The 14,395-nt window shown below is 44.1% G+C and overlaps 1 protein-coding gene across 1 annotated transcript in view; it reads left to right on the forward strand.

Moving 5' to 3' along the window:
- The window catches only part of LOC111146555 (exostosin-1), a 327,562-nt gene that overhangs the window by 243,168 nt on the left and 69,999 nt on the right, over positions 1-14,395 (forward strand). The window contains exons 2-3 of the mRNA XM_022502143.1: positions 1,027-1,120; positions 2,603-2,710. Of these exons, the coding sequence (XP_022357851.1) occupies positions 1,027-1,120; positions 2,603-2,710 (202 nt within the window). The remainder of the gene's footprint in view (positions 1-1,026; positions 1,121-2,602; positions 2,711-14,395) is intronic.

A 14,395-nucleotide genomic window follows, 5' to 3' on the forward strand; every position in this document is an offset into this window, starting at 1 on the left:
CACACCTGTCTGCTGAGCATTGGAGCCTCTTGAAAAATGAGAGTGATTTCATCTTAGCTCTGAGAATCCATGCTTTCATAGGATGGGAGCCATTTCTGGCTTCCCAAGTTTGCTTAAACTCATAATGAACCTGAAACTGCGTGTTTAGGAATGTGTTTGTGGATATCACTTTTAAAGTGATAGCCCTCAACAGAATGAAATGCTCCTTGCTTTTCCAGCACTTCGCCAGCAGAAAGAGACAGCTGATGCTCGTGTTATATTTTGCCTTTTTTCAAGTGCAAAACCCATGTGATACTGCCAAGTGATATTTGAGTAAAAGTCACAATCATCTCTTCTGCACCCCGGTTTTCTGTGCCCCCTGCTTTTTTTTTTTTTTCTCTCTCTCTCTCGTTATTTTTATTTCCCCATTTCTTAGACCTGCTCCTTCTGGCTCCCTTGTCTTACCCCTCTAAGTCTTGTCCGCCGTTCTTGTAACAGGAGTGTTTGTCTGGCATAGCTGAATATTCTTGGTTAAACGTAGGAGAGAGAGAATGTTGTTTTGTGCTGGTAAATGGAGGTTTCCTGAGTTGGTTTTAATAGCATGGGGTGGGGAACAAGGACCATCCTAGCTTTGCTGAATGATATGGCATTAAACAAGAGGGATGGGTTGTGATCTTTTTCTCTCTCTCTCTCTTTTTTTTTTTAAAAAAAAGTGTATGGGAACAAGACATTTCATCAAGACACAAAAATCTGATTTTTGGAAGCCAAACCTAGGCAAGCCAAATTGTTCCTGGGACGATGAGACTCGTCTTTTATGTACTGCTTGCAAAAGACCCTAATTGCTTTGTCCCCCATGAAAGCTCACATTCGCTCTCCCTCGTGCAGCACCCCCCCCTGCACCGAGGGAACGTGAGAACTGCCCACCAGCCAGCATTTATTTCCTGAGTTGCTCTGGGTAATTTCATGCAGGTGTGAACCCACAGATGTTCCTTCCTCCCCTACTCCTAACGGGTCTTCGTTTGCTGATTGCTCCTCCTCTCCTTGTAGGTATGATTATCGGGAAATGCTGCACAATGCCACTTTCTGTCTGGTTCCTCGTGGTCGCAGGCTTGGGTCCTTCAGGTTCCTGGAGGCTCTGCAGGTAAGAGACTGAAAGCTCCCCGGACTCGGGCCGAGGACTGAAGTCAGGCGGGGTGGGTTTAACCTCAGCCCTTCTGCTGGGATCATGCATGGTTTGCCTTGAACACCTGAAGTCTGTTTTCCCAAGAAAGTCTGCAACACTTTTTACAAGGGGGAGGGGGCAGGAAGAGGATTTACTCCCTGTCTTCGGACACGAGTGGATTAAAGGGTTTCACCACCGGGGACGATGGGTTCTTCGGGGACAGGTTTGCAAAAGGAGGGCAGATCAGAGCGCCCAACAGCGGCGTCGCTGGGCTCCTGGCAGAGACACTGCCCTGCCTGGAAACCGGTCTCAAGAGCGCTGGCTTAAGAAAATGCCTTTTTGGCGGTGCTTCCCAAAAGCAAATTGTCTTTTCTGCCCACCCCACCAGTTGTCTCTTGGCGCCTCAAAATTCCGAGAGTGATGCCCAGCGGGTCACGCTACTCCCTTCGGCCCGCCTATCCCAAGGCTCTGCAGCTCTGGGGCCTGTGTGGGAGTCTGCTCATTAATTAGTCCACTCTGCAGAGAGGCCTCACCTGCTCAGACACCTGTGCACACTTCCTGCCCCTGGGAGTGGCACTCAGCCTTCGTGACCTTGAGAAGAGCCTGCTCTCAGCTGAAACTCCTCCACTCCTTGCCCCTGGCTTCTCTGCTCTTTCCCTCTCTGCGTTCTGCACCTTGCCAGAGTCCGCTTTTTTGCGCAGTGCTCCCTACTAGCATACGTCATTCTGTCGTGTCCTCCCAACGGAAGAGCTTCCTGCCCCTTAAGGCCCTTTCCATTGTGTCCTGCAAAGCATACAGTCACGCATGTTCCCGTCGCCTCTGTGAGATGTCGCATGAAGCAGATCGTTCTCCGCTTTGGATTAGTTTTCTGGACCCTTAGCCTGGCGTTTCTTGGCGGACAGATCACTGTGGAAGTGGTACGTTGGTCCGCTCGTGGCTTGGCTCCCTCCACAGTGAACAGACAGGTTCCGGCTCAGATGTTTGCACTGCAGGGCCACGGGAACGCCCTGTAATAGCTGGGCCACGACACGCCTCATCAGGAACGCCAAGCCCCATTCTGCCCTCTGTTGCTCGTCACGGTGGGCTAAACCGCTCCACAACCAGGCCAGTCCCATGGACAAAACCGTTTATATTCAAGGTTGGTTTTAGGCTAGGATGTTGTTGGTGGATGATTTTGTTACATCAATAAAACTTCTCGAACGAGGCCAGTCATCTCCGTGGAAGGAAGGTCAGCCAGACCATGTGCTAGAATAGAAATGGGGTTTGGGCCTTCGAGGGCAAGACTGGGAAACATGAAAACTCGCACGAGCTCTCTCTTCTTCTGGCCCAAGCAGCCTAGGATCCCTGCAGGGACCCGAGGCAGAAACCCCAGTGCTTGAGCTTGTCGTGATGTTAGCTCCCATCGGAAAGGCTCCCCCTGGCGCTTCCCTCATGTTCACGAAGCCCCCTTCTTCCACGCAGGCCGCCTGTGTCCCTGTGATGCTCAGCAACGGATGGGAGTTGCCCTTCTCTGAAGTGATTAATTGGAACCAAGCCGCCGTCATAGGCGATGAGCGATTGTTATTACAGGTAAGGAAGGGGCTCTGGCCTTCAGCCCGTCCGCGGGTTACTGCTGCCCCCGTCCAGACTTTCAAAGAAGATGAATCCAAAAGGTCAGCTCTATAAAAGAAATTTTATCAGGAGAAAATTGCCTGTGTCATGGCGAATATGAAGTCATTTAATATGACACTGTTCGCTTTCCCGCACAAGACCCACCCGCGTGCAGGGAAGGTATTTGCAAAAGGGGAAGTGGCAGGTAAAGGACGTGAACTTTGATGGTGGGACGAAGCGTATAGCCATCCTCTTCCGCATCCAGAATTGTTAGAAATTGTACCAGAGCGTTTTTGTACCATCCTGCCACTTCATATTCCTTTCCCCTCTTTCTGTGATTGCCTTCAGATTAATTGTCAGAAAGAGGAAGGTCTCTAGGGTTGATTCTTGTAATTAGTGTTATCGTTGCTCAAGTGAACCAGTCTGGGAGCCTGAGCAGTGTTATCTTTAACATGTATATTTAAAAGAGCAGACTCTAATAAAAAAGATCGTTTAAATATATTTTTTGCCATTTAGAGCTCTTTATTTTATTTTTATTTTATTTTATTGCATCAAGAATGTTTAGCATGGGATTTGCCTTCTTATTTTTTTTTTAAGATTTTATTTATTTATTCGACAGACAGATCACAAGTAGGCAGAGAGGCAGGCAGACAGGGGGAAGCAGGCTCCCCGCTGACCAGAGAGCCTGACAAGGGACTCGATCCCAGGACCTTGACACCCTGACCTGAGCTGAAGGTCGATACTTAACCCACTGAGCCACCCAGGCACCAATCGCCTTCTTATCTTTTATGCAGAATTATTGCTGTTGACTCTGAGGTCCATATGTTAGACATCTCTGGAGTTTATTCATCTTCTTTAACTAAACTTTGTGCCCACTGATGTCATAACACCTCATTTCTTCCCCACCCCCAACCCTGGCAACTCTCATTCCACTCTTTAATTCTGTGAACTTGACTATTTTAGATACCTCATGTATGTGGAATCAGGCAATGTTTGTCTTTCTGTGACTGGTTTATATCCCTGAGCATAATGTCCTCAGGGTTCATGTGGCCTGTATTGCAGAAGTCAGACTTAATAATGATTAAAATGACCACAGTACCCAAATTAATCCATAGATTCCATGCAATCCCTATGAAAATCCTAATGGCATTTTTTTTTACAGAAATTGAAAAATAATTTTAAAATTCATATAGAACCTACAAAAGACCCCAAAACAGCCACATCAGTCTTGAGAAAGAACAAAGCTGGAGGCATTATATTTCTTGATTTCAGAATATATCACAAAGCTACAGTCATCAAAATATTGTACTGCCATAGAGAAAGACAGATAGGCCAATAGAAGAAAATAGAAAGCCCAGAAAGAAATCTGCTCATATACAGTCAACTAATCGCCAACAAGGGTGTCTAAAGAGAGTCTGAACTTCTCATGAGCTGGTTGGGGAGAGGGATATGAGACAGAGAAATCTAAGGGCAGCAATGGTCAGTCACTAAGGATTTCTTTCTTTCTTTCTTTCTTTCTTTTTTCTTTAAGAGCGAGCACATGCAGGAGGGCTAGGTGGGGCAGGAAGCTGAGGGAGAGGGAGAGAGAGAGACTCATGGGATACCCACCGGGGTGGAGCCCGATGTGGGGTTTGAGCTCAGGACCCTGAGATCACAACCTGATCCTAAATCACGAGCTAGATCTTTAACCTGAGCCACCCAGGTGTCCCCACTAAGGATTTCTAAAGCCCTTTTGTGCAATAATGTTGTAGGTTCCACATAAATTGCCGTACTCCTTTTTCTAAAAATTATAGAGTATTTTAATGTTTTTCATTGATGGTATTATATACTTTATCTTGAACTACCATAAATATTATAGAATGACTTTTTTTTTTTTTTTTAATGTCCTGGGCTTTTTTTTTTTTTTTTAATATCAGGAAAATTGAGTTCCTAACTCTGTCATTGATTCTGCTTCGACTGCTGGCCAGTCTGCTAGCTGGCTGATGTAACCCAGTTTTCTTCCTACAGTAACAGTGAGATACCTGTACCCAAGAAGGCTGTGAATTAGGCAAGCCAGGCTGAACACAGCCCCCAGAACATTCCTTCCCTCTGGTACTCAGGGATGTGATCTCCTTGGCCCCTGGAACCTCCAAAACAAGAGGAACACGTGATCTAGCAGAATCCTCCCTGGGCCAAACGGTGTATGTCAATAACATCGACTCATGAAAGGCCAGACAAAAGGGAGATGTGTAATTCTTTTTTTTCCATGTTGCCTTTTTCCTTCCTTTTATGATATTTTTAAAATAAATGTATCATCATCAAAGGAACCTTGGGAAATAAAAGGAATAAAAACCATCAGCCATCATTTCTCTAGCCGTACACCAGTGCTCCTGTGAATTTGACGGGAATGACTTGGAAGGATGTTTTAGAGAGGAAATCATTCTAGGACACTTCATTGTGGTTGTCTGCTTTCTACCGTTTCACTAAAGCTGGCGTGGCTTTTGCCTTCTGAAGCAGTTGTGTGGTCCTGACTCTGAAGATTCTGTTTTCCGTTCTCCCCTTACCCAAACTTGCCGGTGTTTCCCGTTCTTGAACACGGTCTGCCTTAGCACAGCTGCCTCCATGCTGAACCGCGACTGCGCGTCGTTGACAATCGTTGTAAAGAGCTGGCACGGAGCCCAAAAGTCTGCTCTGGGAGATGTTGTTATGTTACAATTTTTCGTTTCCTGTTTTAGAACAGCTCGGATGTTTTTATTTGCATATATTCTTGTCGTTGTGTCACCAGGGGAGCTGAATGTTGCTTTCCTGTGTCTATTTTGGGAGATTCCATTAGTTTTGTTACCAAACGTGACCTTTTATTAAGACTTCATTGAGTTCTGCAACGCAGAGCCATCCGGCCAAATTGGAATTAATTTATCACTCCCGTATACCTGTCTCTCGGGACAAGCAGATTAATAAGCAATAGCCAAACGCCACGAAAACCTGGAACTCTATCTTTTCAGTCAGCTGGAATTCTCTTCCAGAGCACTTACCAAGAGCTATCATTTATATTGTACGTACAAATGGGGCAGTGTATAGGTCACTTGATGTCCTAATATCAAATTGTGGCTTGTGTAAAAAGGGGAGCGTATTGGTAGGTTAATGTGTGATATTCCCTTGGGGCGCCTGGGTGGCTCAGTCAGGTGGGCACCCAGCCCTCGGTTTCAGCTCAGGTCACGCTGGACGTGCAGTCTGCTTAAGGTTCTCTTCTCCCTCTACCCCTTCCCCCCACGTGCTCTCTCTCTTTCTATCTCTAGCATAAATTAAAAAAAAAAAATCTTTTGTAAAAAATACGTGATATTACCTTTATTCGTTCATAAGCATAGCCTACCTAGTTTTCTGGAGACTGTAGTGACAGTTGTTTTTGGCATTTTTCTGACGGACTGGTTTCTTGTGCTCATGACGAAACAGTGAAGTCAACCTATATGACTCTTAGAATATGTCCCTGACATTCAGAAGAAGGCATGATGATGAAAATTGAGCAGGGTAGCTTTTTTCTAGTCTTTTTTTGGCAATGTAGGTAATTTTCTCAGTAAATAAAAATAAATTGTCCTTGACTTACCAAGGATCCATACGTGACATGGATAGTTTCTCTACCTTCTCCAAGGATATTTTACTTCCGCTTGACCTTGAGCTCTGATTCCAGGCTAACATTTGCCTGCCAGTGCTTCTCCTTTACCTATGGCCTGCATCCTTCTTCAGCATTGGGCGTCCAGATACACACTTGGGGCCACAGATTCAGGGTCTGCTTTGGGATATTGCCAAAGCAAGTGAGCTATAAAGCTATTTCATTGCTCCTCTGTGGAATAGTCTTGAGTCCAAAAATGTGCTTCCACCTCCTTCCCCTCCAGTGGAAATTCAGATACAGCCATAGTCCCAATGCCATAAGTAACATTTTTATTAAAGCAGTTAACAGAGCATTCCCGCTTCAGCCCAGACCCCCACGTCTGTCTGATTAGTTAAGCGTTAGCGAAGCAAGCATGCAGGAAGAGGTGAGCGCAAGAGGGCAGTTGCTAATCACAAGGAATCTCTTCTTAAAGTATATAGACTCCATAAATGAAACAGACCTTGAACTGTAGGTGAAGATAGGGATCGAGCTCAGCAAACTCACCAGAAACCCAGGAAGTACGTGTCAGAGCTCCAGATCCAAACAAGTTCACGTGCAGATACTAAGCAATTGGTCTGACATTGAGTATCATCACCTTATGTCCCCCTTCTTATTATTAGTAATAATAAGATATTACTATTATATAGTAATATATTATATATAGTAATATAAGATATTACTATTATATAGTAATATATTATATATAGTAATATAAGATATTACTATTATATAGTAATATATTGCCTCTGCCTGCCATTCTGTCTGCCTGTGCTTGCTCTCTCTCCCTCTCTCTCTCTGACAAATAAATAAATAAAATCTTTAAAAAAAAAAAAAAAGTTAAGTATTCAGAGGAGTGGCATTGTATTTAAAGAGGATAGTCTTATTCTTACCCATTTTTGGACAACAATCTTTCAAACTGTGGATAGTTGGTAAAAAGAGAAGTCAGATAAGCAGTGAGAGAAAGAGAAATTGTTGCACGAAAAGAATAGGGAAGCGTTTGGAGACATCCTGAAAACATGTTCCGCTTGTTGCTGAGTCCTAACAAGATTTCTGGAAGGTTGACTACAGCATCGTCTATGTTAGAGGAAGAATGAAAACTATCCAAGTCATAGAAATAAGTATCATTGTGAATGAACCCATAGATCTGTCTAATGAATTGTTGGCCAGTGGATGTCTTAAAATGTTAAGGTATGGACTGGAAAATGTAACAATATTTATTACACCTCACAAAAGTAAGACAATGGAGACCTCTTTTCTTGAAGAGTAAGTTTTCTTGGTTGAATGGTAGAGCGAAGGTGGTATATCAATGGCGTGCACTCCCCTGATGGACTTCATGCCCGTTGAGCAGATGTGTAGTTGAGGCACAGAGAGATCATCAACATGCCCAAAGTCACGAAACTAGTAAGTTGCAAACCAGTCAGTTTTCCAAGTAGAATGATGGAAGCCCTTGAATAATTTTACCCATTTAAGCACCACCTCAGGGCAGGTAAGTTCACTTTGGGAAACTTAGTGAGATAAACATAATTGGCTCGCTTAGCCTGAGCATGAGGAGAGATGACAGAGGGAAAAGCAGAGACCTAGGAGTTTCTGCAGGGTCTTGCCAAGTGACTGGGGAAACATCTAGTTTCTAGCTCTGAGGAGTAACTTTCCTCTGGAATGTAACATTTTCTATGCCAGCCAGTCTGCTGGTGAATCAGTCACCTGTGGTGAGTAGGGCTGGTGGTTGGGATGAGTAAATGTTTACGGAGTCAACAACCGAGCTACTTTGTCTTTGAGGGTAGGAATGCTCACACTCCTTTTTGTGTGGAGGGCACAATAGGTAGCTACCAAATATTTGTGGAATCAGATTGACAAGTCACTTGGGTAGCGATTCTGTCAGAGCTCACTGATAGGAGCTGGGAAGACCCGAACACGGAAGAACCCCCAGTGAGGGCAGTGGGGTACGAGGTAGTCCATTCTGTACTACACCCAAGAGGATTCCGTTGCTAAAACACAAAAAGACCTTGATTCTGAGGCAAGCTCACCGAAAAGGTATAATTTTACAGTTAATGGAATTGCCCTTTTTTTTTTCTTCTTCTTCTCTACATTATGTGACAGGTATTAACAAATACATCATCTCATTCATGACTAATAACCACCTTACGAGGTGTGTATTAGTAGATCCATCCTATAAACATGGAAATTGAGACTCAGAGGTCACACAGTTGAATCTGTACACAGTCACAATCTTTAACTGGTGTTTGAAACTGGGTCCAATGGACTCATACTTCTGAGTTCATTCCTCCATTCCCTTGGCATCTCTTCCCAGTAGTACACGAAGGACCCAAAGGCCAGCGTCCTGGAGAAGACTGAAATTACATCTTTAGGGAAATTGTGGAATTGGGAAGATCCCAAGGATACATGGGATTAGAGTGGCTGGTGGGGGAAGAAAAAAAAATTATTTCCTATTTTAGTAACTAAGAAAAAAAAAAAGCCCCGAATTTCTTTGAGTATGTGAATGGCTATCAAAAACACAGCGTCGGGGCGCCTGGGTGGCTCAGTGGGTTAAAGCCTCTGCCTTCGGCTCGGGTCATGATCTCAGGGTCCTGGGATCGAGTCCCGCATCGGGCTCTCTGCTCAGCGGGGAGCCTGCTTCCTCCTCTTTCTCTGCCTGCCTCTCTGCCTACTTGTGATCTCTGTCTGTCAAATAAATAAATAAAATCTTTAAAAAAAAAACAAAAACAAACAAACAAAAAAAACACAGCGTCAAGACGGGAAGGAAAGTCTTGATGGTACCAGTTAGTTGGGAAAGAGTCCTGTGAAGAATTCTAGGGCTACTTTGGAGCCAAGAGATGTATTGTTTGCCCTCTTCCTGCTGCGTCATCCTCAAACCTGTAGGAGGCACTGACGTGTACCTTCCTAATAATGAATTGATAGTCTAGATGGTTTTCTTCTGTTTTCCATTTTCAGGAAAAAAAAATATTATGGGGTTCCTTTCCTCTTCTCCACCAGTAGTCATGTCAGTGTTGCTAGAACAACGTTAGATGATAGGTATCAAGAGACATTGAGTTAATATAACAATTTGATTTTACTATTTAATCTACATGTAAATCTCTAGGTGAGTTCTCATCGTATAATATTTACCTAAAATATTTACTTTCATACGTACACACAGCACTTGGTAGGAATGCATTTAAGATGAGTATTGATTTATTTGGTTTGTTCTTTAGTAGATAAGCCGTCCGTATTGGAATGAGTTAGAAGGGGGTCATTACGTTAGCTCCCTCTTCATCCCGAAGAGTGTATTGATGCCATGCCTTGACACCATTTTCTGTACTTTGATAGTGTATGGCAGCTGGATGTTGTCAAATAATTTTTCGTAGCTGGTTTTTTAGATTCATCTCTAATGTAGCACTCAGAGGTTTAAAAAAAAAACAACCAAAAAACAAAAAACCTCAGGAGACCTGTATTAACTGGGAAGCCACTTTTGTGTTGCATTTCGATCCATTTAAGCTAAAGCTGATTAGCACTTTTTGAAAAGTGAATCTAAATCCTTGTGCTAATCAAAGGAAATTGAGCCCTGTTGTTACTTTGGAAAGCCAGAGAGAAGAAGGGATGTAATGGTAAGTTTCTTTCTTATTAATGATGTACATAGAGCTTGGTTCTGTGCCCACTCCCTTCCCCTCAAACCCCTCTCCTGAGTGCTTGTTTAATACAGTACCCAGCAGGGGAATATTTAGGTGTTAGTGGGATTCAGGGTATTTTCATTTCAGTGCAGCAGGGAAAACAGAAAAGAAGGGAGGCAGGGGCTGTTTCCAGCATGCTGTCAAGGGAAGTGTGCAGACTACTATACATTAAGGACACAATGGTAGTTTAAAGCATGATGTGTTTGTGAATTTGGTGCATATGTTTACTGTAATTAGCGGCTGTTCATCCTTGGGTGCTGTTTTAAAATGCAGCTTTCATTATTATTCAGGTATGGTGGGGCGGATGGAGGATTGCAGTTGCTGTTGAAAAGATTGTTTGGTACTGACCATTCCCAAGGGGAGGGGCATGCCCTGCGCCTCAGGGCCCTATGGGGAAGCACCTGGTTGGTCAGGAGGTAGAGGGAATGAGGGGGGAAAACCTCATTAATAGACTTTATTGTGGTTTCTGCTGGAAGGAAAGGGTGAGGCAGAGTAAACAGGTTTGGGATTGGCTAATTTGAATAATTTCAGCAGACTCCTGAACACAGGGGCTGCCTAGTTGTCTGGTACCCTGGCCTGGGGTGATTAGGGCAAGGGAATAGTGGCAGGCATGGGGGGTAGGAGCCTGATACAGGAGGTGGTTGGGGGTGTGGGCTCTGGACTGGTTGCTTTGCATATGAAAGACACATGCAGACTATTTCCTATCTGTAGGCATTAGCAGGCTGCAGACAGTAGGAAGGGGTAGCCCTTCTAGAGTATGTAAGACCCCAGATGTCAAAAGCATTGGAATAAATCGACTTGCGTAATACCGATGGTATGAAATTGACAGCTCACCTCATACATTTGGGGTTGGTGATCACTTCTAGGAAAATCAGTCATCTGCCTCTGTCCCCTCTAAGTGGGTGTCAATGCCAGTAGCTGGACAGGTGCAGGTGAGGGGCAGGGGTGGTAAACTTGACTTGTGGCTGACTTCACTCTTCACCAAGCAGTGACAACAAGGAGATACTTGCTCATCCCCTTCTTCCTTAATTTGGGGAGTGGGGAGAACTCTTGGGAATGCCAGACACCTCTGTTTTCCGGCTGTCTGGTATGGAGCAGCTGATGGCAGGAAGTGGGGTGGAGAAGTGAAAGGGGCGTATGATAATATTTACTTTAATTCTTTTCATGCTTGAACAGATTTAAGGAATTTTCAGAGCAGAATCTTGTTTCACTTGTATGGCCATATTATTATTATTTTTTTCAATTAGAGTCACTTATTAACCTCTACTTTTCATAAATAGAAGCTGCTGAGTCTCTTTGAAGGCACAGAGAAAAGATTTACCGCCCCCTCCAACCCTCTCCAAGCCACCAGTGCTACTCAGAGCTGGTCGAGAGGGTTAAAAGCTCAGAGTTGTAAAGGCAGAAGCAGATTTGGACCTTCGTGGCATGAACACTTTGATGTCTTCTTACAGAGAATGTGCCGTGTGAATCCAAGATTTTATATGTGTGTTCAAGACTGACTGCAGTTTACCTGCTAATGCTCTCCCAGTGATGTCTGGCCTAGACCAGCTGATCTGTGGTCCCCGAAAAGAGCCCCTTAAAGCCTAGCCCTTCTAGAGACTTCTTCAGGGTGCACTCATTGTAGCCAGTGCTTAGCTAGGGAACTTTCCTATGGATAGTTCCAGTTCAGATTTGTCTAGTTGTATGCTATGATGGTAACGGGATCTAAGAAAGCCAGGAGGAGAAGTGGTATGGAGCAAAGTGCCTTTGGAAAAGAGCCTGAGTTGACTGAAATGTTAGCTGCAAGCTTTCGGAATGACCAGTGGGTGTTTCATAGCTGTGATGATTTTGATGGGCTGTTATTGCTTTCACTGACAGCATCATCCAAAGGCAATAAGGACATAAGCTCTGTCTGGTGAAGAGTAGTTCCTGAAATTATTTGAAAGTGGGTTGTAATCTCAGGAATGGTAGTGCAGAGTCCAGAAAGAAGTGTATAAAGGAAGTAGATGTTGACCAGATGATGCCAAACAAATGGAAAGTTAAAAGTTGATTTCCTTTTTTCAAATGCTGGGTGCCCAGGGCCACTTTTTAAATGTTCTAATATTTAAAAGGCAAATCCAAGACTGTTTCTTAGGTGTGATCGAGGACAACATGTGTACCTTTGGGGTAGGCTAGCTGGATTAGAAGCCTTCACTGAAAATGGAGTGTTGTAGTATTTAGTTCATTGCTTTTCTTCTTTTTTTAGTCTTTGATATACCATGGGCTTAGACTTCTCTTTCTCCCAGACGGAAAAACCATTTTAAACAGAAGTTTAATGCCCGTATCATTTTTATACCCAGCTCATCTAGCACAGTGACAAACACAAAGGACTGACTTTGTGTGATGAGCCTGCCTCAGAGGAAATGAGTCGACTTACAGCACCTCTAAAGCTGCAAAGTAATGAGCTCGGTCCTTGCTCTACCCTGAAGACTTTACTGAGGCTACTGGGAATTGGTAGAAGGACTCTTTTTTTTTTTTTTTTTTTTAAGATTTTATTACTTATTTATTCATTTGAGAGAGAGACAGAGAGAGCACGGGCAGTGGGGGTGGGGGGAGAAGCAGGCTTCCCACTGAGCAGAGAGTCCCTCAGGCAATCCCAGGACCCCAGGATCTTGACCTGAGCCCAAGGCAGATGCTTAACCAACTGAGCCCCCCAGGTATCCCTGGGGTGAAGGCTCTTCACAGTGATGACCTTAATAGACAATAGGAAATTAAGACGGGTTGCTAGACACCTCTCCCCCTGCCCAGCAAACAAACAAACTCACTACTTGCTGCTTAAAATAAACTAACAACAATAAAAATTGAACTCCCCTGGTTTTATCTGGTTATAGTTTCCATAAAGGCTTCAGCCTTGAGGTACGTATTAAGTGGCAAAAAAATTTGCATGAGTTTATCACTGTTCACCTTTGTTAATCTTATTTCTCAAGGGAATAATGTTTGGGGATGGTGCTTTATGCCAGGACCATCCCAGGGAAATCTCTGGAAGAAGACCTGAATGTGTTCTATGTGGCAGCAACTCTAGTTCGGGAGGAACGGTGGGCGTGGTTTTGTGGCTTCATTTTTTTCAGGGCAGCTCATCGCTTCAACCACAAAATCACTGCCAGCCTTTAAAAGGGGAAAGCAATTTTGGCCAACCTACATTTTCTTTCCTTTTTTTAAGGACAGGCAGTGACTTGGGTTTTAGAGAGCAGCCAGCTTAGTTGTCTTTGGAATTCCTCAATACAGTCTTTGCAGAAATGTGGCTTCGTTTCCACGTCGCTACAAACCAGTCGTCTGGCGAGGGTTGGCCTCTGTCCTGGAACCACAGAAGTGGTTTGCTCTACCAGTTGACTCATGCTGCCTAACTCCAGTGTCACCATCAAAAACCAGCACCACTCACCAGCTCATGCGGCTGCAAGACCGTGAACGCTGAATGAGTGGACAGTGTTGGTCAGCTTGGCTTAAAAAGCAAGAGTCATTCATTCATTCATTTGTCCATTCGGCTAGTATTTATGGAGCCTACCCAAATGATCCAGGCATGGCATGGGGAGCTGTGCATACAGTAATAAACTGAACCAGCAGTTGCAGACTTTTTCTTTCTCTGAAGTGTCAGAGGGTCAATATTTTCGGCTCTACCATTTCTGTTGCAACTGTGTATTTCTGCTGTTCTGCACAAGTAGGAGCCATAGCAGTGTACAAACAACTATTGGCTGTGTGTTCTAGTGAAACCTGAACTAGACCATAATATTGTTGCCCTAGTTGAGCATGCATTCTAGTAACCTGCATTTGACTTCTACTAGGTAGTTCTATTTTACAGGGAAGATCTGTTCCTAAACACCTCACCCAATTCAAAAGCAGAAAAATTCAAAACTTGACTGGCTGAGCCAGCCAGGCATGCCATGAATTTTTAATCCTAAGTGATAGGCTCTCCCGTTTCCAGCTGAAAGAATACCAGCACAGATCTTTTTTAGAACTACATCTTTTCAGGAGGGACCAGAGACTGAACCGAATAATGTCTGGTTCTCCTTTGTGTTTCTTGGGAAAAACCATGAGATCTTCCTTTCCCCTGGGTGACACTTGCTCACTCTCACTTTCAGAGAGTTTAAACGAACCTTGTGTCTGCTGGATTTCTTTAAGTGTCACAGAACCCCATCGCCAAGCCTTACAGTACCAGAAATCAGCACCGAAAGTTTTATTGCTGGGTAGGAACCCATGCGGCTAAATGCGGAAGTTTATTCCTCAGCACGTTGCTAAGAAACCAGAAGGGCTACGATGGCCTTTTGAATTGTTCGGGTATGTCTTTCCATTTAATTGCTGCAGAATGAAAATTCAAGAGCTTCGTGTTGCCCCAGCCCCATCGTCTCCTTCCACCTGGCA

This window comes from Enhydra lutris, unplaced genomic scaffold, assembly GCF_002288905.1.
Source record: "Enhydra lutris kenyoni isolate GAN:26980312 unplaced genomic scaffold, ASM228890v2 scaffoldscaffold14, whole genome shotgun sequence".
NCBI lineage: Eukaryota > Metazoa > Chordata > Mammalia > Carnivora > Mustelidae > Enhydra > Enhydra lutris.